The following is a 27,591-nucleotide window of genomic DNA, read 5'->3' on the forward strand; positions in this document are numbered from 1 at the left end:
CAAGTTGTTCATTCTAGGTTCTTTGGTACTTTTTGGTTTTGATAATATGTATATGTATTATTTTGGTTAATAAAAGGATGCTTCCCTTCTAACCACTGCACCGCCCCCCCCCCCCCAGCAAAACAACACCCTGAATTTTTCTTTTCACCATCCCTAAACCTGATCCTCCTACATTCCTAGTCTTCATGGCGATACCATCCACCTGGGCATTCCAGCCAGAAACAGGAATTATCCTAGATCTCCTCTCTTTCTCTCCCTACATCCATTCAGTTACCAAGCCTTCCTGATTTTAGCCTCAGTATATTTCTTGAATTTTCCTTCTCATTTCATCCAGCCATCAGTTTTAGTTCAGTTCATCATCTCGTACCAGGACTACTCGAAACCCTCTTGACTCATCTCTTGTGCCTCTAGTTTACACACCTCCCAGACCACAACCACAGTTCTGCTCTTTCAACTCCCCTATTAAATCCTTCAGTAGCTCTCCATTCACTACAGGACAAGGTACAACCTCATTAGAAGGAGACTGGAAAGGACTTTTGTGGCTGCCTTATCCTATATCACTTCTGACACTTAAATTTACACTTCATTCTTTCTCCCTGGTTAGAATATATATATTTTTTGAGGGCAAAAAATGTGCCTCATTTTTAATGTCCTCAGTGGCTGAGTAGACACTCAATAAATGCTTATGGAATTGTACCAAATAGAGATATCATGTGATTACTTTGAATGCTATATGATTTCTTGGCTAATCCAATGTAAGTAAATTAGATTAGTTTTATTATATCATTAAATTCTGAGTGGTTTCTAAAACAGAATGACTTGTGTTTTAAAACTTTATAATTGATATGTCTTAAGGAGTAAGTTGAAATTCATACCTCCTATACTATCCACATTATATTTTATTAAGGAGTTGAAAACTTAGGGAAGAGAATAAGTAGAAAGTAAGAAAATAGATGATTCATAATCCCCCCATGCCAACAATAACTCCTGTTAAATTTTTGGATGTATGTATCACTTTTGCTATCTAGTCTTCATTCGTAGCTAAAATAAGTAAAAAGGCAAAAGTAAGCACAAATTCCCAATAAAGTATGTTGGTAAGTGTTTAACTTCATTTCAAAAGATTTTTAATCTCATTTTTTAAAATCTATTTAGGGAAGAGAAAACACAGAAGAATCAGTGTTGGAAATCTCTCTTCATAGATACTTACTCTGATGTAGGAAGATACATTGACCATTATGCTGCTATTAAAAAGGCCTGGGATGATCTCAAGAAATATTTGGAGCCCAGATGTCCTCGGATGGTTTTATCTCTGAAAGGTACTGGCAACGCAGGGTCTCCCTTCATTTTAGTAACCATAGTATAAATAGGTTAAATAACTTTGGGTTTCTATCATCTATGCTAATCTGTAATTCACCAACATTATCTGTAATTTACCATTCACATTTGGCCTAGGAACTAGGAAGTCTATATTGTTAAAAGGACCCTTGCTCTACTGCTTGTCCCATTTTTGCCTGCCTTGGGACTCACGTGATTATTTATTAGAGGGAAGGTTGAACTCCTTGTGTCCTTATATTTGTTTTACAATAAGCTCACTAATGCTAAGATTGCTCGAGGATAACTACTGTGATTTCTTTCAAAGGAGTTTTTTTAATTGAAAAACAGCCTGTTGCGTTAACCCTCTTTATTTTTAGTGCAAGTAAAGTTTTATGTGAAAGTCTAATGATTTAGAAAGACCAAATATTAAAGACCTGGGTCTTTCAGAGGATAAGAGCAGCATAATAAAGTAAGGAAAACATTCATCCCTATTTTGACATATATAGAATAGTGAAAACTAAGATTTGAACTGAGGTCTATTTGACCCCAGAATTTGTGGTCTTTCTCCTATACTATTGTTGTCCAACTCTGGCAAGAAATATTAACAAACTATTTCCCACTAATTTGATTTGTTAATTTATGCCCAGGAGAGTTCATAAATAGATTGCTCCTTACCTGCTTTAGCCTCCCAAGTTTTTTTCAGAATTCTCCACTAAAAAGGATTTTTTTTTTAAAGATTTTATTTGTTTATTTGAGAGAAAGAGCACAGAGGGAGGGACAGAGGGAGAAGCAGACTCCCCGCTAAGTCGAGAGCCTGATGCAGGACTTGATCCCAGGACCCCAAGATCATGACCTGAGCCAAAGGCAGACACTTAACCCACTGAAATTGGGATCAGTTCTGAACTAAGGTTTCTTTGGAAACAGTATTCCTTTTACATTTCATATTTCCACCATAACTTCCGATGTAAATGTGAATTTCATACAGACCAGGATCGCATGACTAGGTACTTCAAATCAAATTGCTAAGAGGTAGAGGAAAGAGTGATTTGTCAGAGAGAGTAGAGCTTTGAAGGAAAGTATCCTTGATTAATATCTTTCATAGCTTTTTTTCTTGGAAGAAAAGAATAATGTTCACTGGGTACGTGGGGCTAAATAATTTCAAAAGAAAAGTGATTCTGAAAATAGATATTTTGTGGTGAGAAATAAAATAGGTAAGGGTTTGTAATTGCTATTATTTTATTAAATACAAAGCAAGACACTAAGCTAAATACTTTGTATTATTCCATTTAACTTGCCAAAATCTTATGAGGTGTAGACAATTATTATTCCCCTTATGAAGGTGAACTGCCTAAGACATAATAGGCTAAGTAAGTTGTTTGCCATCACAAAATGTAGGGCAGAATCAGGATTTGAATACAGTGCTGACACCAGAGCTATGGTTTTAACAACTGAAGGGAGAGAGGACCTATTCCATTTTGTCCAGAGTGCCTTAGGACTCTTGGAGAGCTAGTTCAATGTTAGGACATTTGGAATATGAGAATATAGGCATGGTTCTCCTTTCAGACACAGAGCTACCAAGAAAGGAAGAAAAGGAAGAAACTAAAGATACATAGCAGCTTCTCTCTCTCTCTTTTTTTTTTTTTTTTCTTTCTTCCTCCTTTATTTTTTGGACTCCCATTTGGCATTTGCAGGTTCACTGCTCACTGTCTGTACCTGGTGGTTGGAGGTAAGGTTCTTCAGAGACTTCCTGATAGCCCCTGTTTTACTCCCAGGTGCCAGCTCTCTGGGGGTTTTGCTTGAGTCGGAGTGGGATAAAAGCTGTTCGATATCTCAAATGCTGGGGACTCTAGGGATGCCAGACCTATGAGTTGTAGGACTGATTCAGGAACTAGCTACTCACCTCAAGGGTCACAGTCCCTCATTTAATCTCAAGGTCATGGAGATGGCAGAGACAGAAAGAAACTTGGAAAGCAAATAGGCGTTGGTCTTGGGCAAGGCTTCACAGAGCACTGGAAATTATGGTATACTTATATATCTTTTACCAGTGTATCTAATGGTATAGATCATGTGTCTTCAAATTTCATATTTACCTTACATGTGGGCTTAGAACTTTAGAGTTGAAAGGGGCCTTTGAAACCATTTAGACCAGAGATGGGCAGACTTTTTCTTTAAATGGCCAGATAGTAAATATTTTGGTCTTTGAGAGAAAGATAGTCTCTGTCACAACTATTCAACTCTCCTGTTCTTGTGGAGAAGCAGCCATAGACAGTATCTGGACAAATGCGCATGGCAGTGTTTCAAAGAAAACTTTATTTACAGAAACAGGCTGTAGGCCGGGATTTGGTCTGCAAGCTTTAGTTTGCCAATCCCTGATTTATGCCAGTTCCCTCATTTTACCAGTGAAGGGAACAGACTCAGAGAGTTTTAGGTGACTTACACAAAGTCCCATAACTAGTAAGTGACAGAGATAGAACTTTAATCTAGGTTTCTTGGCTCCTGGTAACCTTTTCCGTGGTTTTTCACACAAGTAGGCTAAGGGGCAAAGAAAATTAATGAATATTTATTGAGTGCCAGGAAAGCACTCTGTTAAGCAGAGGAAGCATATTTAATCCTCATGATAATTCTCTCAGGTAGATAGTACTATCTCCCCATTTTGCAGATGAAACAGGGTTAAAGAGGTGAAATAACTTGCCAGAGATCACACAGCTAGTTAAGTGGTAGAGCTGAGATTTGAACCTAGTCTGGTTGGCTCCCAAATTCTACTATAACAGGATGCCCCTCTAAACCTTAATTTTATTGTATTGTAAACATTGTATTTCCTTATATTTTTCTCTTGTTTAACTTTATTCTGTCCAACTATCTCTTCAAGAAATTCTTATTTTCTTGATGTTATATGTTAAATGTCCAACATGTAGCACTAACCATACCAATATTAGTTTCTTTTCTCATCATTTTCTGGTTCAGGCAGCTATTCAGCTTGTTTTCTTTAGTACTGAACTTTTTTTTAATATAAACTTTTTATTTTGGACTAATTTTAGCTTACAGAAAAGTTGCAAAGGCAGTATAGAGAGTTCTTGTACACCCTTCACACAGTTTCAGTTTCCCCTAATGTATCTCCCTGTGGGACATTTGTCAAAACTACAGTCTTCATTGGCACATTGCTATTAACTAAACTCCAGACTTTGTTCGGATTTCACCACATTTTCCATTAATATCCTTTTTGGATTCCAGAATTCAATCCAGAATACCACATTGCATTTAATTGTCATGTCTCCTTAGTGTCCTCTGGTCTGTGGCAGTTTCTCCATCTTCTTTGTCTTTCATGATCTTGACAGTTTGAAGGAGTTACTGGTCAGGTATTTTATAGAATGTTCCTCAAACTAGCTTTGTTTGAAATATTACCTATGATTAGGTTGGAATAATGGGTTTTTAGAAAGATTACCACAGAGATGAAGTAGTCCTCTCATCCCACCATACCTAAGGGCACGTGACATCCACAAGCTGTCACTAGTGATGTTAACTAACATACAGAAACATGTGTAGATTCTAAGTGTACAACTTGGTAAATTATCACAACATAAACATGACCATTGTAACACCCTCCAGGTCAAGAAGTAGAATGATTTTCTTTTTTTTTTTTTAATTTATTTTTATTTATTTATGATAGACATAGAGAGAGAGAGAGAGAGAGAGAGGCAGAGGAGAGGGAGAAGCAGGCTCCAGGCCGGGAGCCTGACGCAGGACTCGATCCCGAGACTCCAGGATCGCGCCCTGGGCCAAAGGCAGGCGCAAAACCGCTGAGCCACCCAGGGATCCCCTAGAATGATTTTCTGTACCTAGAACCCTCCTTCTTTCTCAGGGGTAACCACTATCCTGATTGCTAATACCACTGAGTAGTTTCCTCTCTTTTTGAACTTTATATAATTTGCATGATTAAGTACATATTTTGTGTGAATTTTTTCTGTTGTGTTTGTGAGATTGAACTGTATTGTGTGTAACAGTAGCTTGTTCATTTTTGTTGCAAGTGTAGTCTACTATTATATGGGTAGACTATAATTTATAGTCTATATCTATAATTTATAAATTCATTCTACTGTCGATGGATATTAAGTTATTTCTAGTTTTTTGGCTGCTATAAATAATGTTGCAAATAATTTTTGATGTACATATGAACATATTTCCCCCAGGTAAATATCTAGGATTGAGCTTCCTGGATTGTAAAGTATGCTTATATTAAACTTCAAAAGATACTAATAATCTTCCATAGCAGTTCTTTTTTTTTTTTTAAGATTTTCTTTATTTATTCATGAGAGACACAGAGAGAAAGAGACAGAGAGGCAGAGACACAGGCAGAGGGAGAAGCAGGCCCCATGCAAGGAGCCTGACGTGGGACTCTATTCCTGGGTCTCCAGGATCATGCCCTGGGCTGAAGGCGGTGCTAAACCGCTGAGCCACCAGGGGCTGCCCCCCATAGCAGTTCTAAAACTTTACATTCCCACCAACACTTTTAATGTTGTCATTCTTTTTTTTTTAAGCCTTTCTAGTGGATATATAGTGGTGGCTTTAATTTGCATTTCCCTAAGGATATTGAATAATAGTTTTATTTCTAGCTTTCCAATCTTCATGTCTTTTTTTCTTTTCCTGCTTTATTGCACTGGCTAGGACCTTCAATACAATGTTGGGTAGAAATGATGATAATGAGTGTCCTTATCTTTCTGATCACAGAGGAAAAGCTTTCAACATTTCTCCTTTTTTTTTTAAGATTTATTTATTCATGAGAGACACAGAGAGAACGAGGCAGAGACACGTTCTTTTTTTTAGAAAAAAAAAAAGAACTGCTATGCTTTTACCTTTGCAGTGCTTATTGGATCTGTAGTGAGTGATCTCACCTTTCCTTTCTGATAATTTTTGTGCTTTATCTGTTATTTTGGATCAGTCTTGCTAGGTAGGAGTTAATCTTATTAGTCTTTCCAAAAAACTGGCTTTAGCCTTTGTCAATGCTCTCTATATTTACTTATAATTATTTTTATTAATTTCTCTGATTTCTTTCTGAGTTTACTGTAGTGTTTTCTTTGACTTGAGATGATTTGATCATAAATTTTCAGGCTTTCTGGTTTTCTTCAAATATCTTTGCTATAAATTTCCCTCTAAGCATAACTTTAGCTTTATCTCGTAAGTTTTAATATGTTGTATTTTTCATTAACATGCAGCTCAAAATATTTTTTAATTTTTTATTTATTTATGATAGTCACACAGAGAGAGAGAGAGAGAGAAAGAGAGAGGCAGAGACATAGGCAGAGGGAGAAGCAGGCTCCATGCAGGGAGACCAACGTGGAATTCGATCCCAGGTCTCCAGAATCGCACCCTGGGCCAAAGGCAGGTGCTAAACCACTGCGCCACCCAGGGATCCCCTCAAAATATTTTTTTAAATATTGTTTTCTTCCAGAATTTTTGTAGTTTTTTTATGTCTATTATTTATTTTTTTTTTTAAGATTTTATTTATTTATTCATGAGAGAGAGAGAGAGGCAGAGACACAGGCAGAGGGAGAAGCAGGCTCCATGCAGGGAGCCTGATGTGGGACTTGATCCCAGGTCTCCAGGATCAGGCCCTGGGTTGAAGGTGGCGCTAAACCTGAGCCACCCGGGCTACCCCAGCTCAAAATATTTTCTGATTTCTTTTGATTTCTAGACAAGCCTGTGGGTCAAAGAAGAAATATATTGTTTGATTCCCAAGTATTGGAGTTTTTGTTTTGTTTTGTTTTAGTAATCTTCTTAATATAATTTATACTTTAATTTTACTGGGATCAGAGAATATATTCTGTATGAGTTCAGTCATTTGAAATTTGTTGCAATTTGTTCTCTGGTCCAGCATATCATCTATCTTGGTAAATGTTCCACGTGCAATTGAAAAGAACGTATATTTTGCAATTGTTGGATTCAGTGCTATGTATGTAATCAGGCAAAAATTGTTAATCTTGTTCACATCTTTTGTACTCTTAACTGATTTATTTTGTCTTATTTATTTTTGTCTACTTGTTCTATTAGTTACTGAGAGAGGTATGTTAAAACTGGACAGTGTGGTAGACAGAATTCTGAGATAGCTTCAAAGATTCCTACCCCTGCTGTACATGCCTGGTATAATAATAGCCTCCCTTTGAGTGTGAGCAGTATGTGGATATAACTGATTTCAGTCCTGCTATTAGGTAACAGATGACAAAGGTGAATGGGCTTTGCAGATGTAATTAAGGTCCCAAATTGGTTGAATTTGAGTTATTCGTTAATCAAAAGGGGAATTATCCTCAGCAGGCCTGCCCTAATCAGACAAACCCTTAAAAACTGGGCCCTTCCAGAAGGCAGAGACATTCAAAGCATGGGTATCTCCTGTTGGCTTTGAAAAAGCAAGCTGGCATGTTGTGATGAGGGCCAGGTGATAGGGAATGGCGGGTAGCTTCTAGGAGCTGAGGGCCCCAGTCGTCTGACTACAAGGAAATGAATTCTGACAATAACCAGTGAACTTGGGTGAGGACCGCTAGCATAAGATGCCTAACCTGAGAAAGCAGCCACACTTGATGTGGTGATTTCAACCTGTGGGACCTGAGCAGAGGATCTATTCAGTCATGCCCAGACTTCTTACCTTCAGAAACTATGGGATAATAAATGCATGCTGCTTTAAGCTGCTAATAGTATAACAATAGAAAACTAGTAACTATGGTTGTGAATATATCTTTTATCCATTTTAGTTCTGTTATTTTAAAAAATATATTTTGCAGCTGGGTTATTAGGTACACCTTTTTACCATTATAAAAAGCCTTCCATTACCTTTGATAATGCTCTGTGCCGTAAGGTCTATTTTGTGTGATTTTAGTAAAGCTCTTTTAACTTTCTTTTGTGTATCTACATTTCTTAGATGTGCCTCTTACACATGATTGTGTTTTGTTTTTTAGCTGGTCTGTCAGTCTTCTAATCATTAGATTATTTATATGCAGGGTAATTACGTATTTGGGTTTAAGTATACCATGTTCCTATTTCTTATTTGTGCTCCTGAGCAAGTATTCCTTTTATTCTATTCTTCTTAATTATCTTTTATTCTGCACATCTTTTTGTTATTTATCATTTTTAGTGATTTGCCCTAGAGATTAAAGGATGCATCTCTGACTTAATTAAAATCTATTGTAAATTAGTATTTTTACTATTTCGTGGATAATAAAAGAAACCTAGAATACTTTAACTCCAATTATCACCTCTTGCCTTTCTTATTATAGTTTTTGTGATCTCAATTTTGAACATGTTTTCTATCCCTGGAAACATTATTATCATTATTTTATATATTCCATTTTATTTTAGATTTACCTCTATATTTACCTTTCTCGTTGCTCTTTATTTCTTCCTACATCTTCATGCTTTCATCTGGGATCATTTTTCTTCTGCCTGAAGAATTCCTTTTAGTGTATTTTTTAAGTGAGGTACTGCTAACTGCTGAATTTTTTTCAGATTTTTTTTTGTCCAAAAATGTATGTATTTCATCTATACTTTTGAAATATATTCAGTGGATGTGGAATTCTAGTCAACAGTTCTTTTTTTCAGTACTTTAAAGCTATCATTCTTCCCGCTTCTGTTGTTTCTGTTGAGAATGTAACTGTTAGTCTTGTTCTTTTGAAAGTGACCATACAGCATTTCCCTTCTTTGGCTGCTTTTAAGATTTCTCTTTGTCTTTGATTTTCAGTGGTTTCCCAAGGATGTGTCTAGATACGATTTTCTTTATAATTGTTCTCCATGGGGCTTCTTGAATCTATGGTTTGATGTTTTCATCAACGTTAGAAAATTCTCTCAGTACTGCTTGCTGGAAGCTTTGCTCAGCTTCTCAGCCACAGGTTTGCTTTCAGAATTGGCAGTTGCCTCAAAGACAGGTTGCTCCCAGTGCCCAGCTAACCTTGTTTCCCTGTCCTTCTGACTACCGCTCGCCCCCAGTTCTTGCTGTCTTTGAGGTTCTCCAGAAGCTTTGAGACCAATTTTCTGTTCTGTTTTTTTAGTTCTTAGCATAAAGTTTACTCCAACAATCTAGTGAACCATTACTGGAAGTGAATCTCTTCTCTTGGCATTTGTCATCACTTCCTCCCTTTGAAAGCTGGAATAAATGATGAGCTGACAAAAGTGCAAAATTGGATTGAAGTTAATGGTTCCCCACAGCCCAAACCTATGTCCTCTATTTCTCATTAAGAGACTGTGTCAGGACTCTTGAACATCCATTTAGAGAACTTCTGGAGAATTTGTTTTAATAGAGATATGTTTTAAATGTGAGTGTGTTGGATTAAGAAAAATCAATCCTAAAGTTTGCATCATAATGTGAAATAATTACTATGGATCTCCCTGCTGCATACTCTTCTGTATTTTGCTGAGTGCCAGTGTCTTCCCTGTTGAGAGGAAATAGAGGAGTTTCCTTCTCCGTGCTTCAAATGTCAGAGCCAATCCAAAGTGAAGTAATGTTGCTCTGAATTTTCAATTTATTTCACTATGTTTCAGCAGTACAACTTGGACAGAATTCACTTGTTCTAACATTGTTTCACTGGCTAGCAGAAGATTATATTTCTCCTTAGATATAAGGCTTATTGTTTTTTCATAATTTGCTTTTTTGTGCATTTGCAGAGGGTGCTCGAGAGGAAGACCTAGATGCTGTGGAAGCTCAGATCGGTTGCAAACTCCCTGATGATTATCGATGCTCATATCGTATCCACAATGGGCAGAAGTTAGTGGTTCCTGGGTAAGAAGGTTTGCCATTTGGGTTATTTTTAATGACACAAGTCATTTCCCAGAAAGAAAATAAACAGCTATGATGTGTAGTTACTCTTGACAGATTAAAGGAGTATAAGAATTCTCTCTTCTTCCCTGTAAGAATCCAAAAGACTGAATCTGTTGCTTGAATTTGATTTTCCCAAAATAAATGTCTCATAAAAACAGCATTTCGATCAGCACATCCTTATACTTAAAATGAAGTCTGATTGGGGTTGGGTGGGTGCTGTGGTACATAGGGTGGATGTATGTGTGAGTGTATTTTAAGTAAAACTGTTCGGAACCCTTGAAGTCTTTATCCTATTATAGACCAGGTAAATTGTTTTTGAGAGTTTGATGTAAATTCTATATACCATACATATAAAAAGCAGTAACTTGTTCAGAGCTATATACACTAAAGAAAATAAGAGTTTTGTTCTATTCAGGCATAGCCTGTAATTGAATGGCCTGTTTTTAAGAGGAAATACTCACTGGGGAACCTTTTGGAAAAAGCAGACCATGCAGTAGCTGTCAAATTCATTCACAGTGTTAAAAGCTATATACTTTGAGTCTACCCTTCTGTTCTTTTATGAAAATTAAGCTATTTTGAAGATATTGTGCCTATGAAAAGCCCATAAAAACTTAGGGAGAACTTTGCATTATTCTTAATGGAACATGGTATCTCTTTGTGTGTGAAGAAATCTTTCCACTCAAGAGTTTGAATTCGTAAATAAATTGTGGTGTTTTTGGTGATTGACATGTTAATTCTTAGAAAGCTGTCGATGGGAAATTATCATTCATCAAAAAGATGAAGCACAGCTCTTTGGCACTGGAATTGATTAATATTTTTGTCTCTGCTCTCAGGTTGTTGGGAAGTATGGCACTGTCCAATCACTATCGTTCTGAAGATTTGTTAGATGTCGATACAGCTGCCGGAGGCTTCCAGCAGAGACAGGGATTGAAATACTGTCTCCCTTTAACTTTTTGCATACATACTGGTTTGAGTCAGTACATAGCAGTGGAAGCTGCAGAAGGCCGAAACAAAAATGAAGTTTTCTACCAATGTCCAGTAAGTAGGAAGTGTGTTTAAATGCGGCTGTAAGATGTGTTCTGATGAGTGTATAAATGTGTGCAGAAGTTTTCAGGGCTGTAGAATGGGTATAGAGCATTATACAATTTGATTATAGATCCACCTAATTATAGGGCTAATTCGGCAATGATATTCTGACATTACAGAATGCCAAAGGAAAATTTAATCTGTGGACAAACAATGCAGATCATTGTGCACACAGAGGGAAGGCTGTGATATGTGTTAAGGCAATTTAAATTTAAGGAAAACATAATGAGATTTTGTTGAAGTAATTGTAATATACATTTCTAACTTTAAAAATTTAGCCTTTGGGATCCCTGGGTGGCGCAGCGGTTTAGCGCCTGCCTTTGGCCCAGGGCGCGATCCTGGAGACCCGGGATCCAATCCCGCGTCGGGCTCCCGGTGCATGGAGCCTGCTTCTCCCTCTGCCTATGTCTCTGCCTCTCTCTCTCTCTCTCTCTCTCTCTGTGTGTGTGTGACTATCATAAATAAATAAAAATTTTAAAAAAAATTTAGCCTTTAAGCATCATTTGACTCAAGTTCTATGTGCAAAGGAAACTTTTTAAACTTTTAGTTAGATAGTTGAGTTGTTGAAAACGGATCTTTTTTAAAGAAGCTTTTGTTATGATTTTAATATGATCACAGAAAATGTCGTATTTGGTTTCATTTTTTTTTCTTTGGTTTTTGTAATTTCTCAATTGTAGATCTTCTGGCTTCATTTTTGCCCAAATGTGAACTTTTAACTTAAAAGAGGAATTTATTTATATATTTTTTAAAGATTTTATTTATTCACAAGAAACACAGAGAGAGAGAGAGAGAGAGAGAGAGAGAGAGGAGAGAGGAGAGAGAGGCAGAGACATAGGCAGAAGGAGAAGCAGGCTTCCATGCAGGGAGCCTGAAGCGGGACTCCATCCCGGGACTCCAGGACCACGCCCTGAGTCAAAAGCAGATGCTCAATCACTGAGCCACCCAGGCTTCCCAAAAGAAGAATTTAAAATAGAAAATCATGGATACCTGAGACATGTGACTCCATATAACACTGAAAATATTTAAAGAGCTTTCATAATTTGTTTTCTAAGTATTTCCATGTTTGTTAGCTCATTTTTGACTTGTTATTTCTGTAAAGTTGTATGATGATAGCTTGGTCCTTCTATTTAGTGAGAAAAGTGACCAACCTAGAAATGTTCAAGTCTTTTGACTGAATCTAAAGCCCTTTCTTAATAGGTTATATATCTTCTTACTTGAACTTCCTAACTTAAAGGATAATTTTTTAGTTCACTGTAACAGTCATGACAGTACATGAGCATTTTGACTGTTATTGAGAAGTGCCTGGCACTCTTCTAAGGACTTTCTAGAAAGGACCTAAATATAGAAATTATAAGAGCAGGGACTGAAAAGTATGAGTAATGTCCAAGTGATGGTTAGAGCACTTGTTATTTTTATCTATTCTGCTTTGTCTCCAGGGAAAGATACAGATAATGAACAATGAGAAATTAAGTAAAATGTCTTTTTCTCAATTATGATATTCTTTTTCTCACCTAGGACCAAATGGCTCGGAATCCAGCTGCTATTGACATGTTTATCATAGGTAGGAGAAAGAATAGTCTTCCTTTTCCTTTCTTCTTCCTGGTCAAAAAAATTAAGTTGATAAAAACATTGCAGTTACTTGATCAGCTGGCAGTTTATACTTGTCTTTTTTAAGGCTTGCTGGTTTATAAAATAGTATATCTAGGCTCTCATTCAAATAGCCCCTGTACTTTGAATTTGTTTTCTATTTGGAAAAAAGCCATGTTCTATATAATCTTGTACTCTTAGGACTCTGCTATAGAACTTCATGAATAGAATTACTCTGAATGTATATATAGCTGTCTTACACATGGATGCATTTTCCATCAATCATACTAATACATTGTTGGAGACAGATGGATAAAACAACTTTATGCCTATAAAGTTGTGGTAAAATAGTGATAAATCACACTAGAGATCTCAGAACAGCAGGCTTCAAAGACCAGTATAAACTGAGCTCTATAAACTCTTTGGCACAACTTTTTCTTGGCCTTCAAAGGTATTTCTATAGGATTTTGAGAACAATCCTGTCTGTATGCAATTGCAGCTCACCCCTTTGCTGTTCATCCAGTCCTGTTTTGCTTAGATTTTGCTCACTTAAGAGAGGCTTCCTGACTATCCAATCTGGTTTTCAAAGGCACATATTAAACTTCCCCATATATTAATAGTCAAGGGGCCTTGTAAGCTGAAGTGTCTGCATTTAATTAATATCTCCTAATTGGAACCTTGAACAGAGTAGTAGTGTTCATTTGTTCCATACTGTAACACATTCCAGGCTTAAGGTATTTTTCACAACGTGGAAGCTCTCCCTACATGCTAAGTTATAAAAAACTGTTCAACTTAGCCTCCAGCTTTTAGCTCCCCATGATTCATGTTGACCTATGTTTTTTTTGTTGGGTTTTTTGTTTGTTTGTTTGTTTGTTTTGTTTTGTTTTGTTTTGTTTTTTTGGCATATGGTTTTCAAGTTAAGTGCCCCCCTGGGGGTTATGCCCCTGCTCACTGTCCTGTTTGGCATCTTTGCATAGCATGTACCTTCAGAGATGATCACCATGGCTCTAGAACAGTGGTGCTACTAATTTACAAACTAAAGGCTGCCTGAACTCTAAGGTAAATGCTAGCCAAACTCTGTGAGTTCCTCACTCTTGGTTTGATACTGGCCTGACATGGTGTGGAAGGCCCCACTGCTACAGCAGAGATCTGATGAATACTCTTCTGGTAGCTGGGATTTCTTCTGGAATAAGAGAGCAAAGCAAAAGGTCTGAGACCTACTGAGGGAGGAGAGATGAGATGGGATGTTAGTGCTGAGAGGAGAGACAAGAAAGCAGCTTCCTTTAAGCTGTCTTGGTAAAACCCCAGTGCTACCAAAGAGATGCCAAGCTATAGGCTTACTTTAAAAGGTAAACTGCCTTGGAATGTATAAATTACATCTTGATTCAACTAAGTTTGACTTTCTTGGAATTTTTGGTTAAACACAAGATGGAATCTCCCAAGTGTTCAGTGAATTATTAACAGATATTTGAGAAAACCAGAATCTGTGTTCAGGTAAGTTGAGTGGTAAAGACTGCATAGAAAAGACTCCTCATTTTAAAGAACACACTTGGGTATGTATTGTTATAAATTGAAGTACCTTAAAATACACCATACCAGTTTCATTTTTATGTAAACCATGAAAAATTTGTGGGTTTTTTTATTCTAACATTTTATTCCATGAAATATACAAAATGATATTTTAAACTTTACAGGGAAATTACTAGTTCCAAAAACAAAATTATAGCTTCTGTGAATTTTAATGACATTATTCATGTGCCTCCTTAGTATCTTGTTCAGAGTGGATAGATGGTAGGTGATAATTTGAGTAGAACATTCAATAAGCAAAGAGTTAGGATTGACCATTCATTAGTAGATGCTAAAAGCCAACTATTATAGCTTACCTTCTCTCAGTTGATGCCTTTAAAATTGTAAAACTATAAACCCTAAGATCCAAGCTTAAATCGTATCTTCTACTATTCCTTAAATAGAATAGTAAGTAAATACTATAAATTTAGCTCCGATGTTCAGCATGGCAGAGTGTGAGAACTGTGTTAATAGAAACAAGGTTACAGAGAAATTCACTGAATAACATTGGTTCAGGGATTCATACTGCTGGGCACTGAGATGTATTAATAATAGATGTGGGGGTATGAGAAAGTTACGTCATATTACCTAGAAGTGGCAAACATAATTCACGTAAATACTTGTCATTGATCCACTCACTAGATCACAGACGTGTGGTCAGGTCTGGACTGGACTTCAAGCTGGTCACTGAGAATATGGAGGGTCATTATGCATTTGAGTTGGTAGTGGTGCAGCTAGACTACTTTGGAATTGGTCTGATGCCCAGAACTGTACTGTGCCATACCCCTGTTAGATGCCCGGACTGAGCCTGGCTTTTGCCAGAATTTTGTGCATAAGTCAGGAGGTAGCTGGACCAAGGGTATATATCCTGACGGTCTGGGGATAGCTGCTGATATTTTTCCTGTAGTTCCTTCCTAGACCTTGCTGTATCTGTGTCTTCCTTTGTTCCATATGTTCTAGAAATTATAGACAGAAGAAAGCTTTGCATTCTGGACCAGCACTAAATAAAGTTTAAAAGTTTATTTAATTATAAGTGTAAAAAGTAGTTTGAAGGTAGATGGAGGATTCCCTAGCAAGGTAGTTGGGAAGGAGATGGATAGAATTGAGAATAGAAATTGACCTGATAATGGACTAGTAGAATTATGTGTTTCTAATTTTGATCTTATATCTTAAGCATAGTGAAATATCATTGTTTCCTTGTTTCCTGTATAGATTTTATGAAAATTATTTGTTCTTTTCTTCCTCCCCACCCCTTCCTGGTTTATAGGTGCTACTTTTACTGACTGGTTTACTTCTTATGTCAACAATGTTGTATCGGGTGGCTTCCCAATCATCAGAGACCAAATTTTCAGGTATTTCACCCAGGACTTTTTGAATTAATAAAATGATTGTAAACAGAAAAAAAAAAAATTAGTGACAGATCTTGAGATGAAGTTTCAAAGATTAATGACAGAACCTCTCATTATCTTAAATGTCACCGTGTTATTCTCACTTTAAAGCTACATTCAAACACTTGAATAGCCAATATATTTCTTGTTTTGAAGGATCCAGAGGAAAAAATGATTTTGATTTCAAAGCTATAGCTTTATAGTATAGTTTCTTTCTTGTGGGGGGAGGGCGGAGGGGAGGGAGGCTGTTTGCCAGTTAATGGATTTATCGCGAATAGCAAGTCAATAATTGTTAACTCCTGGCAAATATTATCTATCATCTTTATTTTTTTTAAGGTTTTATTTATTTATTCATGAGAGACACAGAGAGAGAGAGGCAGAGACACAGGCAGAGGGAGATGCAGGGAGCCTGATGTGGGACTCGTTCCCGGGACTCCGGGATCACGCCCTGGGCCAAAGACAGGCGCTAAACCACTGAGCCACCCAGGGATCCCCTATCTATCATCTTTAAATGAAACGTCCAGGTATTATAGATAGTATTAGAGGTAATATTGGCTCATAGTAGCCTGATTGGCAGAAATGATGGATTAATTATAAATTAGAAGTCTCTAGAATAACATACCAATGCATTTTATTGTCAGAGCCACTGTTGGTAGGGTTTTCAGATGTCCCAAAAGTTTCCTGGCTCTGAAAACTGAGAGAAGCTCTTTTTCCAGTTTAATGACTGAATCAGTTTTCAAACCACTGATCATTGAGCTTTGACTGTTATCATTACTGATCTGAAGTCTTCAAGGTTTTCTGGTTTGCTTGTAATTTATCATTTTCTTCTAAGCTTCATAGGACTATACCTTTAAGTTCCTAAATATGGTTTAAACTTTTGATCCTAAGGTAAAGTAGAAGTATTTCACATTGTATCTTGATATCTTTTATCTTATGGACTTGAAGTTAGTTGATTAAAAAATGTTTAACTGTTTTAAAATTACCTAGGTATGTTCACGATCCAGAGTGTGTGGCAACAACTGGGGACATTACGGTTTCAGTTTCTACATCGTTTCTGCCAGAACTTAGCTCTGTCCACCCACCGCACTACTTCTTCACATACCGAATCAGGTGAGAGATGTAAATGGGGCACAGCCTGTGGATGTGTTGTTATTGCCCCCTTTGACACAGTACACCAAACACATTTTGAAAGACAGCTTTTTGTTGAGGTGTGGAGGAAGGTGGATAACAACATTTTTTATAATGTAATATAATTTTATAATTTTAAAAAGTATAATTTATAATCTAGTACCTTGAGCTTACAGTAACTTTCAAGTTACTTATGTTATTTCTTGCAAATGTACTGTTTAAAGAATTGTGCTAGCTGCTTTGTGAGGTGGACACTTAAGTTATAATTATCATGAAAACTCTCTGTGAGAGTTGCATTCTAGAAGCTATCAAATTGTTCAAGATAAAGCCATGCATTTTAAATTTTATTTAGCCTGCCCATTTCCAAATTAAAACTTTAATAGATATTTAAGGTGTAATAATCCCAGTACTATTAAATAAACTTATTAAGGGGTAACCCTAGTAACTGACTGGTGACATTTTTCTTTGAGCTTTCTAGAAGTTAATGGAAAAAAAGGGAATTGTCTTCAGTCTCGGTTTTTTAATACATTTTTCCAAAAAAAACCCACAAATTTTCATTGCACTATATTCTAGAAAGTATTTCGTACATTGATCTTTCCTTAAACAGCAAAAAATGGTCACCAGTGTGTTCATAAAAGTTTATGTCGCCCTTCCTGTTGTTGATTCTCACAGCAAGTCAAGTGTGCAAATTGAGTAAAGGCATTTCTGTGGGAGAGTCAAGCTAATCAGGCCCACATCTTTGAGAACTTACAGAAATAGATGGTTAACACAGACGTTAGTTCAACAATTGTAGCTCTTAAGGAAAAGAAACAAAATCAGGCCAGATTTGTGTCTCTACTGCCTCATTCTCCAGGATTGAAATGTCAAAGGATGCACTTCCTGAGAAGGCTTGTCAGTTGGACAGTCGCTATTGGAGAATAACAAATGCTAAAGGTGATGTAGAAGAAGTTCAAGGACCTGGAGTAGTTGGTATGTAATTCGAGATTTGGGTTTATATATCCGTTGCCTCTAAGACATTTTGGAGAGCATGTATGTGACATATAGCTTGGAAAAGGCACAATGTAGTTAGTGGATAAGAATGTATCTTTTTTTTTTTTAAAGATCTATTTATTTATTAAAGAGAGCATGAACACAAGTAGAGAGAGGGGCACAGAAAGAGGGAGATGGAGAATCTCAAGCAGACATCCACTTTGCGTAGAGCCTGACATGGAACTGGATTTCACGACCCATGAGATCATGACCTGAGCCAAAATCACGAGTTGGATGCTTAACCAACTGAGCCACCCATATATCCAAGACTTTATCTTTTAATAGCTGTGTTTATAGTGTAAAAGATATCATAGATTCTAGGCTTCTTGTAAGTCCAATACTTTGCTTCACAAATATAATGTGTAAAGATCATTATTCTCTAAGTTTAGTACCTTAAACATGAAATTTTCTAAAATCATAGCAAATTATTCAGGGATTGAGTTTTCATTCTGTGGATCACCTGAGTTCCTTGTTTGCTTCTTAAATTCTTTATCTTTTTTAGCTGTTATATTCTGTAGGGTTACCAGGCGGCAGGAGAAAATAAATTTCATATTGGTTATCTTTTTGAAATTTGGGGAAAATAGTAAAATCAGTAGCACAGATTTTTGTGAATTTCAATCATCATTAGCTCTGATTGTCATTGACGGTCAGCTTTTTTGAAAGATCAGGATTATTAGGGTGCTTTAGATTTTTTTTTTCTAAGTGTTCATTTAGCTGTTTTACTGTTAGCTGTTTAACATAGTTTAACATAATCTCAAAGAGGACATATCTTATTTGCTATGATGAAGAAATGAATTTTATACTTTGGTTTCTTACTACTGTTTTCTCCACAGGTGAATTTCCAATCATCAGCCCAGGTCGGGTATATGAATACACAAGTTGTACCACATTTTCTACAACATCAGGATATATGGAAGGATATTATACCTTCCATTTTCTTTACTTTAAAGACAAGATCTTTAATGTTGCTATTCCCCGATTCCATATGGCTTGTCCAACATTCAGGGTGTCTATAGCCCGATTGGTGAGTTAAATTTTCCTCTGGGACTGATTTCCATGACTTTGTAGAATTAACTCCACAGAGGGATTTTGTTCATTAGCCAGACAACTGGTTTACAAATGGCGTTCCAGAGAACCCTAGAGATTCTGAGGAAATACCATGGGGGGAGGGGGCCATGTGAATATGTGGGGGTGGTGGATAATAAGTAAGCTAGACTCCATACACTTCAATCAGAGTAACTCTACTGTTAGCTGTTTTATGTTTGCTTTGCTTTTATTTTTAATAGACATCATTTTTTAGCAGTTTTAGATTCACAGAAAATTGAGCAGAAGGTACAGAAATTTTCCAAACACCCCCTGCCCCCATGCATGCACAGACTTCCTCATTATCAGCATCTCCCATCAGAGTGGTATCTTTGTTACAGTTGTTGAACCTACATTGGAACATCATAATCACCCAAAATCCATAGTCTACATTAGAGTTCACTCTTGATGTTGTATGTTTTTTGGGTTTGGACAAGTGTATAGTGACACATATCTACTATGATAGTATCATGTAGAGTAGTTACTGATTTTAAAGGTTCAGCCTCTTTTCCACCATTTCCAAAAAAAGTTCTATGGCCTAATGAGAAACACCACACTAGACCAGTTAGAATAGGCTTTATTTTGTTTCATTAAGATTAGAAAAAGAATTTCATGCAGTGTTTTTGCTAAAAATCCCAATTTTGTAATAGAAATATCCTAGAGAGAGACTACTAAAAGGACAAGTCTATCCATTAAATCGTCTTTGTAGTCATCTCTCTTTGGGATCATTTCCTAAGTCAACTAAGTATAATTTAAAATCTCATTTCTGGATTACCTTATGATGGTAGTAGTACCCCAATCTTATGGATTATAAAATGATTAGGGAATTATGAGGCTCCAACTATACAACAGAGATAAAATATGACTTGTATACCCAGGATGTGACTGAGTTGTAGGTGTTAAATGTTGAGAAAGGGCCCTCTGGCTCCTGGGAAGATGGATGTAGGATTAGTCTGATCCAGAGCTGACACGTTCCCAACCCCAGTTTGGAAACAGAAGAATGATAAGCCATTATGCTTGCATATCTGGTGAAAAGGATCTATAGTCTGGGTTTGGAAGTGAGCTTCCCTCCCAATGGAGGAATGCTTTCTACTGTATATTGCCAGGACCAGGAACTTGTTACTTCTGTAACAGTCTCCTGTTTTTGACTAGTCCAGTTTCTGTCTGAGATTGGTATCATCCATGATGGTTTGATACAGCTCATTAGTGAAACCATCTGGGGCTAGAGTTCTCTGTGGGAAAGCTTAAAATGGGAGTTTAATTTCTTTCATATATTTTCTATTTCTTCATATTTCACTTTTGGTCATTTGTGTCTTTCAAGGGATTTTTCCATTTTGTCAAAATGCTGAATTTATTGGCATATAATTATTTATAATATTCCCTTGATATCCATTTAATGGCTGTAAGAACTATAGTCATATATCCTTTTGTGCTCCTAATAATGATGAGTTTACCCAAGGAGTTATTTCTTTTATTAGTCATTTGAAAGAACAACTTTGGGTTTCACTGGTTTTCTCTATTGTTTACTCATTTTCTATCTCATTGTTTTCTGCAGTCTTATTTATTTCTCTCTTCCTACTTACTTTGGGGTTCATTTGCTTTTTTTACCAGCTTCTTAAGGTAGAAGTTTAGATTATTGCTTTTCAGCCTTTCTTTTCTCTAAAGCACTATTTGGCTATATTTCATAAATTTTGATGTGTTGTTTTCATTACCATTTAATTCAAAATATTCTGAGATTTCCCTTGTAATTTAATTTTGATCTGTAACTTTTCTAGAAATGTGTAAATTTTCAATCATTTGGAGGCTTTCCAGTTAACTTTTGTTCACTGATTTCTAATTTTGTTATGGTTAGAGAACTCACTGTGTGTAATTTCAATCCTTTTAAAGGTTTTATGTCCTAGCACTATGATCTATCTTGGTAACTAATCCCTGTGTATTTGAAAAGAATGTATATTCTGCTATTTATGGGAATATTATTCTATAAATGAAAGTTCAAGTTGGTTGACTGTTTTTGAAGTCTTCTATATATTAACTGATTTTTTTTTTTTTGGTCTTTGTTCTCTGAAAGATGATTGTTGAAATCTCCAACCATAATTACAATTTTGTCTATTTCTCTTTTTAATTTTATCAGATATGCTTCATGTGTTTTGAAGCACTATAATTATATGCAAATATGTTTAGGATTATTATGTCTTTTTAATGAAGTGCTTTCTTTTATTATTATGAAATCTCTCCCCTCGATAATATTTCTTGTCCTAAAGTTGCTAATATTCCTGACCTAAAGTGTAAAGAATGTTGAGGTTTGTTTGGGCAGGCGATTTACTATGGGGTCAGCTTGATCCTGTTGAGATTTGTTTTTAATGTTTGTTAGGATGGGTATAAAGGAGTCTTTAATTTAGAACGTAGTTCTCAAACTTTTCAGTCTCATGGCTCCCTTAAGCTGTTAAAAGTTATTGAGGACTCCAAAGAACTCTTGTCGATGTGGGTTATATCAATATTTATCATGTTAGAAATGAAAACTAAGAAGTTTTATAATACTACTCTTTTTTTAAAGTTTACGATTTTTAAATTTATAATTTTAAATTATAATAATAAACTCATTACATGTTTAACCCTCTTAACTATGTTCTTACTTATTTAGAGTTTTAATTTCCTCCCAACCACACATAATCATATAAAATCTTGATCTACCTTGTGGAAAATGTTTCTCTCTCTCAAGGATGAGATATCAATAAAAAGAAATGAGAATTCTGGACTTACTTCTAATCAACATGAAAGAGGCAGTGGGGATTGTATTTGTATGGTGTTGTATTTGTATTGTACCTTTCCTGTTGAAATATTAGTTCTTTTGATATGGAAACTGAATTTTTGTGCCCTGACCCATATGATAATTATTGTACTTAATACTTCCTTTTGCTTTATACTTTGAATGTCACTACAAAATATACTTTTGGTTGGTCTTAAGCCTTTTCTTGCTTTAGGTGGTTTGTTGTTTGCTTTTGGACACTTTAGAGGTTCCTGCTGCTTATTTATTTCCATTCTTACCTGTGTGTGCCTCTTTCCATCTGCTGCTTCTGTATGTACATTTTTATCTGAGATCATCAGCAGTCTCCCTCTTTAGCCACACTGACTTCCTTAACATTTTTTCTGCTTCCTTCTTCAACAAGATGACTAATGATCATACTACCTGAATTTAATGTTTTAGGATTTCCTAAGCCTTCCCCTTGCCCGTTTTGAACCTTCTACTGAATTTTAAAGTCTTCATTCCCTAGATTTAAAAAATCAAAAAATAAAAATAATGGAATATCATGTCATATTTATGTATATTTTCTCTGATTGTTGTTAATGTTGCTGTTATTAGTGTTATAATAAATCCTAAGTGACAATCCTTTGACAACTCCTAAGGAAGAGTTTTTTTCTCCCATGTTAATTAATTTGCTTGCTCAACAAGTATCTATTGAGTACCTACGAGGTGCTGGGGGAAATGCAGTGACCAATACAGCCAGAGTCTGCCTTCGGGGATGTACTGTACAGCACGGTGACTATAGTAAATACTGCATTGCATATCTGAAAGTTGCGAAGAGAATAAATCATAAAAGTTCTCATCACAAAAAAACATTCTGTAACTATGTACGGTGATGGATGTTAACTGGACTTATTGTGGTGATCATTTTGTAATATATATGAATATCAAATCATTATGTTGTACGCCTGGAGCAAATGAATGTAATGTTGTATGTCAATTATACTTCAATAAAAAAAAAAAAGAAGAAAGTTGAGGAAATTAAAAAAAGAAAAACAAAAACTCTGCCTTGGAATTTACATTCTAGTTGGAAGAGATAAAGGTAGCAAATAAACATTATCTAGTTACACCAAGTAGTGATAAGTGCTCTGGAGAAAAATTAGAGTAAAGGATATATCAGGAGTGTCCTGTTGGGTTGTTCTAATATAAAGATGTGTCGGGGAAGGAAGGCCTTGGCGACATTTGTGTTAAGACTTGAAAGAAGTAGAAGGAGCCAGGTGGATATATGTGGCAGAAGGATGTTCCAACCGAAAGAACAGAAAATGCAAAGGCCCTGAAACACTAATGTTACATAAACATACTAATGTTTGGCATATGTGAAGAACTGCAAGGAGGCCAGTGTAGTTGGAATGCCGTGGCCAGGGGAGAGTGGTGAGAGATGAGATCAGAGGGGTAGTGAGTGCTGGATATGTGATGCCATAGAGGCCTCGGGGAAAGGACTTTTGCTGACAACACGTCCCACGTTTTTCCCAATTATTTCCCACATCACCAGCTAGGAGCTCCTTGCTATTCAGAACTCTCTCCAATATAGTGAGTGACTCCTCTCATTGAGTCCTCAAATGTATGAGAGGGAAAAATTGTCAGCAGACTAAGACTCACTTAGAGACATGACTTAAACAGAATTGAAGTTTCCATGAGATGTTCAGATATTGCATGTTCAACCTCACTGTTGCCCTATTCTGAGAACCTTCAACAAGTTAATTTCAGAGTAGAGGCTGCCCCCGTAGTTGAACTGAAATGATGGGTCTTTATAGTAGGAGCTCATTGAGGCATCTCTTAGGCCTCTGGACAGTACATAAAAGTTACCAGTAGAGGTCATACCTTATTAATATTTTTGAGTCCTTTTCTGTAAGGATATAGATTAACAAAGAATTGTTACTTAGTACACTAAAATTCAGTAAAATTTTATCTTGGGTTGTTAGGAGTGGTCTGTTGGCTGCCTTGTACAAATTATCCATTACCATGTAAAATATAAGTACTGTGTTAATAATGAAATAGATTTACCATTAAAATCACTGAGCATTTTAAGACGTGATATATGTATATACACTCTAGAATTCGCATCAGCATGTGCATCTATGAAAATACATGGCTCAACTCTATAAAAATTCATATTTGGCATGTCTAGTTGTTTAGATTCTAGATAAATGAAAAATTGCATAAAATAAGTATAAAAAAACTGATGGAAGTCCTTATCAAAAGATTGTTTTCTCTTTCAAGGAGATGGGTCCTGATGAATATGAAGAGATGGAAGAGGAAGAGGAGGAGGAGGAGGAAGACGACGACGATGATGACTCGGCAGATATGGACGAGTCTGATGAAGATGATGAGGAAGAGAGACGGAGGAGAGTCTTTGATGTTCCCATTCGCAGACGCAGATGCTCTCGCCTTTTTTAGGGAAGCTGTGCTGATGGAAGCCCTGGCGCGAATCCAGTCCGTTAAATAGATTTCCCAATAATGTAAATAACTAAATTGTTCGTTCTCTGCATATAGCAGGAAAACTAGCATGAAATATTGTTCCAGGCCCTGGGTTCTATGCGACACTACGTTAGGAATTGGATCGTTTTGGTTTGCTTTGTGTTTTTGAAGTAGAGGAGGAAATGGGAGTCTTTTTTTCTTTCTCTCTCTCTTCTAGAAGTCAGTGGGAGAGTAATTCTCTAGCTACAGAACAGACATTTCTTTGTTTCTAAATATTTTATACTTCTATAAATGTGGAAATGGAGGGGATTGTTTTGAATAAGGATTGAAAATGTAGCAAAAATACCTACACAAGGATAGAGAGAAACTATGTGACTGGATGATTCAGTGAAAAGACTTCTTGCAGTTGTGAATTACTTAGAAATGAACAGAATTTATAATTAGGCTAATCCATTTAGTAATTCCTATATATTTTGTACTCACAGGGAACTAATCGACTAAAACAGCTCAAATGCTAGTTGTTTGTCCTTTCTTAGACAATCTGTCTAAGAAATTTAAAGTTTTCATCACTATGACCTTGAGCTTAAAGTCTTTATCACTATGACCTTGGCCTTGCATTTAGTCTTCAACTCTACCAACCTTGAATTTATTTTAAAATCTTCAACATGACAACCTTGAACTTAATTTAAAGTCTTTAACGTTATGACCTTTGTCATACTGTTCACAGATGCATCACTTTTGACAATGTAGTGTGTAAAAGTATGTATTGTGTTGTTTATTAACAAGTCTTCACAATGTCTCATGTAGTCTAAATTTGTAAATACTGCTTCTGTTTTGTTTCTGCTTTATACACTTGACTGTCTAACTTTGTGATAAGTGACATGAATTTTATGTTAAGATTAAGTATGTTTCCTGAAACATGGATTTTTTTTGTAATTATATAATTGAGAGTTTGGAATGAAATCCTCCAAGTGGCAAAAACTCACATTTTAAAAACGAGTTTTGGTTCTGATCCTGTATTTCGTGTAATTGCCTATTTTCCATAAACTAATATTAATCAGCCTTTGCTGTCAAGATGGAAGATGAAATGGAAATTCATTATCCTGTTGCCAGAGGCCCATTCAAAGTTATTTTTTGGCTGTGACTATATCCTATCGTATGCTTTGCCTTCCATTTTCCCCAAGGATACTTCTTTTCTAGGGAAAACTGTAGAAAGAGGGAAACGTATATGGGGTTAAGCAGTGCCCTCAGGGACCCCAAAGACCCTTTCATATTGGCGCATGTCAGAATGTTCTGAAATGGAGTAAGTAGTTTTTCTTGTTTGGGGTTTTTTTGTTTTTTTAATTTTATCATCAGGCTACCAAATCCTTCTATTATGCTTATCTCTTCCTTTTTAAAAAGAACCTGTTGATTTTTTTTTTTTTTTTTTAATTCACGAGAGACGCAGAGGGAGAGAGGCAGAGACATAGGCAGAAGGAGAAGCAGGCTCCATGGGGGGAGCCTGATGTGGACCTCGTTCCCTGGACTCCTGGGTCACGCCCTGAGCCAAAAGCAGATGCTCAATCGCTGAGCCACCCAGGTGTCCCAAGAACCTACTGATTTTTTAAAAAATATACTTTACCAATTAATAATTTAGAGCTAGTTAATGTTGAAACTTAAAGCTATTCCTAAGATCCCTTGCCATTTTTGCTGCTTTATCCTTTCTGGCTGACCTCTCTTGTCAGTTCCCAAAGTACTCATGATGCCCCAAATCTCCCCCACAACCCCAGCCACTTTTTGCTCCTTAGAATACTTCAAGCTTATTTATCCTTTTCTCTAAATTCACATTCTCTTAGTATGTTGAATGGATGACTTGTTGTTCAAACCAAGAGGTGACTGATTAGTTGATAAGACAAGAGTTATTTCATTGGCAAGAATGTATATTCACACATAGAAGGAATCTAACAGTTGGCCAGCTTATGCTTTTGTAGAGTGAAGGCCATTTCTGGTTCTGAGATCCTTTGAGACCACCACCTATTTTTGACTCATTTGTCTAAAGCTTGATGTATCAGGATGAGACCAATACCTAAATAGCAGCAAATAGATGAGGGGTTATTTTTCTCTTGTGAAAAGCCAGAAGTAACTAGTTGAGGACTGATTAACAGTGGTGTCTACATTCCAGATTCCTTCCAACTTTCTGTTCTACCATCCTTAGCACAAAGCTTTAATCATGAAGGATACCTCGTGGTTGCAAGGCGGCAGCTGCAGTCATACTCTATTCCAGGAAGGGATGATGAGAAAGGGGACAATTAAATGGAAAGTAACGTCAAGCATGAGGCCGGAGAGGTAAACCAACCAGGTCTCCAGCAGTCATGTGGCAGATAGGTAGAGACGGGTGACACAGGAATTAACACAGGCAGCATGGAGACCTTGATTCCCAGGTTTCTGGCTTCATTTATGAAGAAAAATTTGCAGGAAATGCAGTTGGATACTGGAGATGAGATTTGGATGCATTTTGAATTCAAGATGCCTTTAGGACACAGTTTCCAGCCGTCAGTTGTGTATGAATATGAAGATCAAGGAAGAGTGGTCAGGGATGGAGAATAAAGATTTGTAAATTGTCTGCAAACATACATATCCCCAAGGCAAGACTAAGCACCTTCAGGGTCCTCTCCCAGGGAGCACACAGCAGGGTCTCAGTCCAACCCTGACAACCTCAGATTTATAAGAGGTAGTGGAAAAGATTCAAAACTGAAATGTCAGTCAAAAAAACTAGAAGCAAAATTAGGAGAGGGTGGCATCAGAGTCCAGAAATTCCAAAGAGGGAACAGTTAATAGGATGTGTATGAGAAAATACGTGTGTATGTGAAAGAGTTTCGTAAACAAGGAAATACGTTTATTCACTGTTTTAAGTAGAATTTACGTAGGGGATCATCATGGTAGAAGGCACATGTCATAATCGGTTGTCATATGATTTCCCTGCTTAAATTGTATCTCGTGCACTCATGCAAGAAAAGGAGACTCAGGCTGCAGCAGGGTTGGATAACCTGATAGCCTGGCCAAGTGGGAGCTTGGCACGGGCACAAGAAAGGTTTTTTTTGAAACATTTTAATATTTTTTTTAAAACGAAGGGAAAATCATTAGTCATAGAGTGTAATATTTTTGTTTCCTGTAGCAAATGGGAGGAGGACACTTACAGATTTTCCGTTTCGGGGATTTTAAAAGGTCTCCATGTATTACTGGTGGTCACGGTCTTTTTCCAAGCCTGGGCGGGGAGCCTGAGTCACCCCGGCAAGGAGTGGCAGCCGGGGCTCCCCGGGCGTCGCCGGGGGTCCTGGGAAGGCGCGGGCAGTGCCAAGGGTCCGCAGACCGCGCGAGGGCTGGGGTGACCTTGGACTCCCACGCGGCGGCCC

General features: G+C 36.8%; 1 protein-coding gene across 1 annotated transcript in view; it reads left to right on the forward strand.

Annotated features, from left to right (window-relative positions):
• The window catches only part of FBXO3 (F-box protein 3), a 30,535-nt gene extending 5,274 nt beyond the window's left edge, over positions 1 to 25,261 (forward strand). Inside the window, exons 3-11 of the mRNA XM_038563057.1 lie at positions 1,153 to 1,316; positions 9,958 to 10,072; positions 10,945 to 11,149; positions 12,713 to 12,758; positions 15,618 to 15,702; positions 16,726 to 16,848; positions 17,720 to 17,835; positions 18,729 to 18,919; positions 24,002 to 25,261. Of these exons, the coding sequence (XP_038418985.1) occupies positions 1,153 to 1,316; positions 9,958 to 10,072; positions 10,945 to 11,149; positions 12,713 to 12,758; positions 15,618 to 15,702; positions 16,726 to 16,848; positions 17,720 to 17,835; positions 18,729 to 18,919; positions 24,002 to 24,178 (1,222 nt within the window). The 3' untranslated portion in view covers positions 24,179 to 25,261. The remainder of the gene's footprint in view (positions 1 to 1,152; positions 1,317 to 9,957; positions 10,073 to 10,944; positions 11,150 to 12,712; positions 12,759 to 15,617; positions 15,703 to 16,725; positions 16,849 to 17,719; positions 17,836 to 18,728; positions 18,920 to 24,001) is intronic.
• Positions 25,262 to 27,591: the final 2,330 nt, after the last annotated feature.

The sequence above is a fragment of the Canis lupus genome, chromosome 18 (genome assembly GCF_011100685.1).
Source record: "Canis lupus familiaris isolate Mischka breed German Shepherd chromosome 18, alternate assembly UU_Cfam_GSD_1.0, whole genome shotgun sequence".
Lineage (NCBI taxonomy): Eukaryota > Metazoa > Chordata > Mammalia > Carnivora > Canidae > Canis > Canis lupus.